Source organism: Thermobia domestica, chromosome 2 (assembly GCF_964235325.1).
Source record: "Thermobia domestica chromosome 2, izTheDome1.hap1.1, whole genome shotgun sequence".
Lineage (NCBI taxonomy): Eukaryota > Metazoa > Arthropoda > Insecta > Zygentoma > Lepismatidae > Thermobia > Thermobia domestica.
In genome coordinates this window covers 165,572,252-165,576,272 of record NC_137455.1, presented here as the reverse complement: position 1 = coordinate 165,576,272, position 4,021 = coordinate 165,572,252, and the positions used below count along the sequence as shown (strand labels likewise).

Genomic DNA, 4,021 nt, shown 5'->3' with positions numbered 1-4,021 from the left:
GGTTTGATCTTCTTGTGTTCTTTGATTGGATCTTTTAATAGTATTCAGTTAATTTTAAAAAAAAATAGATTGTCTTAGTCTTAAAGGTAAATCGTTTGGTACTAAATTTAACACGGTTAGACATTTGTAGTAAAACGTAGATAACCATATAAGTTCTACAATAGTGAAAAACCTAGCACCAACGTTGATGCATACTAATATATTTAGTGTGTTGGACAATAGTGCCATCTCCTACCAAGTGATTAAAAGCTGACATTATGAACTCTGTTGTGGCAGCCAAAGCTGTGAATATTCACCACGTGGTGCTAGTCCTCCAACAACAGTACGGATGCAAGAAACTATAATGTTGTGCGATCTAGTCATGAGTGACAGAAGAGTAGCAGTGCACAAAATAAGTGAGACCACGGGTATATCCCACCGATTCAATAGGAAGAATTTCGCATGAAAGATTTGCATTGAATAAATTTGAAACAAAGCGTTTTCGACACGGTTGTTAATAATAACACTATTTTTCTTATTTTGCTAAAACTATTTGTTTGTGAATTGAGTTTCACAATGTTACGATATACACTATATTATGTACTTTTATCTTTGCAGATTTGTAATTAACTGCTGTACCATAAAGATCAGTGAAATGGATTTTCTTTCTTATTCAATAATGATATTCTGGTTTTGGCATACGATTTCTGATCCAAGAAATGAAAATCAGAATAACCTGTCAGGTATGTTAGCAGTTTCACCCAAACGATCTCATTTAATGTTTGTAAAGCTATGTGATGTATCTTTTAATATATAGATAGTTACCCCATCAAAAAAAAATGAAAAACGAGTAGATATACCAATGTTTTACGTGCTGCTGACGACGAACTTATGTGATTTCGCCACCGGAATTTTCGTCACGATAATTTTGTCACCAAAATATTAGCATTTAGGCAGGCCAGTGCTGGCCCACCGGGACATGTCTCGGTGCGCCCTCCAAAACATCACATTATATATAAAGGTACATTTTTTAATAATAAATTCTTACGGTTATTATTGGTAAAGAACCCATGATAAGTACAGTGCGATTTTTACATAAGACGCCCTTGCGAAAACACATCAAAGATAAACGGTTTCATTTATTCTTCTGTATGGCACAGTTCTGTACCATAAATACATACTGTTACTGTTGGTAAAGAACTCATGAAGCGTACAGTGCGCCCTTTGCAAAGGCGCCCTTGCGAAACCACATCAAAGGTAAACGGTTTTATTTTTCTGTATGACACAGTTCTGTACAATGAATAGATCTACATTCTGTTGGTGAAGAACCCATGAAGGGTACACTGCGTACTTTCCCAGATAGCACAGAAAATTTTTTTAAAATGTTTAAAAATTTGCAAAGGCAAACTAAAAAGTTTGCAAAAAATTTGCCTTTTCAAATGAGAAAATTTGCCGAAAGTTCAATGCAAATAACGAAGTTGACGCTGGCTGAGTTTGCAGCAAAGTTGCCTCAGAAAATGAAAACATCTGCCAATACAAACGAAATGTTTGCGACTGCACAGCAAGAAAGTTTGCCAGGACTTTGCTGCAAATATTTTGTGCAAATTTTCTTTGACAAAATTTCCGAAAATGAACTGATGAATTTGCTGAAATCATTAAAAGATTTGCAGCAACGTTGCAGAAAGTGTTTTCACGATCGCGAAACCTAACTTTATGAAACATCAAAATTTTTATAATGTGGATCCGTCTTTTCTTAGTGGCAAGCATTAAACATCTTTAGCTACTTGCCAAAGATAAAAAAACTTACGAACGATAAACGCACAGACAAAGGATATCGCAATTTATCTACTTACTCAACGATTATATCCCTGTACTTACTCTCACACACATTCACAAAATAACGTCAGGCTGCCTGGGTCAATAAAAACATCTGATAAGAGACCAGTGAGTTTATTCTGGAGTCCTCTGATGTATTGGTTTTTGTCGATTCTCACTTCCCGCTTGTTTTGTCACAGTTGATGTAGCGCAATGAATTCTGGGTACCATGCGTGTGCACTCAGTAATATCATCACATATTTGCTTTCAGCAAGTTTTTCGAAACAAGTTTTTTACAGAGTTGCAAACTGTTTGCGACGGCAAACTTTCAACGCTATATTTTCAAAAAAGATGCAAATTAATTGCAGTGGTGAATTTATTTTTACAAATCAGCGAAAATTTGCAGATCATATTGAAAGCTTTTAATAAATATTAAAAAATTTTGCCTTCGCAAACTTTCAGATTGTTTGCTCCACTAAACGAAGCAAAAATTTGCCGCAAGTATTCGTGCTATCTGGGTTACGTAAGGCGCCCTTGTCATGTAATTATTCCTGTGTGTTTTAGAGCAGTATTGGAATAGTCAGTGCCTATTGTATTTCCAAAATATAGCTATATTGATTTATTAGTATATATTTAGCTTCATTTTGTTTGACAAAAAAATCTTACAAGAACTAAAAAATGTTTCTCTAGTAAAGAAAACATCTTTAAGTTTTACGTCCCATGAATATACCGGTGAGGCTAAAGGAGACGGTGATTATGAGAGATGAATGAAACGGTGGAATGAAGAAAGTGGGAGGAAACGGGAGAACCTCGAGAAAACCCAGGAGCACGGTGTTTGTCCACCACAAAGTCCACACGGTGCGAGCTGGGATCGAACAAGGGACCCCAAGCACCGGAGGTGAACGCTCTGCCACTGAGGCACCGCGCCCCCCAAAGGTCATCGCCTTTGTAGTACACTATCATACTAACACGAAGGTAAACTGTATTACATTTAGAAGCATACATTATATTTCCGTTACTATTGGCGCATTGTAGAATTTATTATCCCTTATATCCACAGTAAAATTTACCTATGAAAAGTATAAGATTTCTTAAAAGCAAGACTCTTGCAAGCAAGACCAAGACCAAGACCAAGACTGGGTGTGCAAGACCAAGACCAAGTGTTCCAGTGCAAGACCAAGACCAAGACCAAGACCACCCAGGTTTTGGTCTTGGTCTTGCATTTGCTCATCACTAGTATTCACGTCGTGTAAAACTGTAGACGTTGGTGTTTAAGTAATTAATTTTGTTAATCTGTATGTACCTGCGCAATGGCAGATTACCCTGTCTACGAGCTGGTAGATATTCACCTCATTTATGAAAAGATAAGGGGAAATATCCCAGAGGCAAGGCGTTTATATCGTAGCCATCGCCCTCATAGGAGAGTAACTTTCCCTGTATCTTTTCCACGTCTCCATATTCGCCTTCGGGAGATAGAGTCTCTTCAATTTCCCCTACATGACATCGGAGGAAATTGTACCATGCGGACAGTTGAATTTGAACACTGCGTACTGGAAATGATAAAAGACAGTCCTGAAACTAGCAGTGGCCATGTGTAGGGCGTAAAAATCCACATGCAACTCTAGTGAACGATCAGCAGAGAGATTTAGTGTGAGTGCGCGGTGCAGTATGGTGGGTAATTTTGTGGTGGGACCTTATTTATTACCGGTCTGCCTGTGTGGGAGTACGTACAATTTATTTTTACGTAATGTTCTCCCAAAATTTTTAGAACATGTGCTCTTGAACATAAGACAGCAGATGTGATTCCAGCATGACAGTGCACCTGCACATTTTGACAGGTATGTGCAGACCTACTTAAATGAAACATTCCCAGATAGTTGGATTGGAGAGATTGACCTGTGTTATGACCACCTCTTTCACCCTACCTCACGCCCCTTGATTTCTTATTTGGGACGTTATAAAACGCTTTTGTATGCAACACTAGCGACGACAGCCGAAGAACTTGATGCTCGAGTTAACATAGCTGATACAATCACCTCCAAAATTTCAGGTGTGTTTATAACGCACGCGGAAAATTTTGCTTCGGCAATGTCATCTTTGCAATGCGGTCAACGGTTGACAATGTCAGACTGTGTTATCCTTCACAGCTGTTTCGTGTACACATACGTTTGATAAAATACTCCAAGGAATACTCCAGTTTCTTTGGGAGTCAAACTTGCACCGCCAC

General features: G+C 38.1%; 1 protein-coding gene across 2 annotated transcripts in view; it reads left to right on the top strand.

The window, feature by feature from the left end:
• The first annotated feature begins 598 nt into the window (after positions 1-598).
• The window catches only part of LOC145679766 (uncharacterized), a 59,749-nt gene continuing 56,326 nt past the window's right edge, over positions 599-4,021 (top strand). For both annotated transcript variants that reach the window (XM_081750322.1, XM_081750321.1), the window contains exon 1: positions 599-722. In XM_081750322.1, the coding sequence (XP_081606448.1) occupies positions 635-722 (88 nt within the window). In that variant the 5' untranslated portion in view covers positions 599-634. The remainder of the gene's footprint in view (positions 723-4,021) is intronic.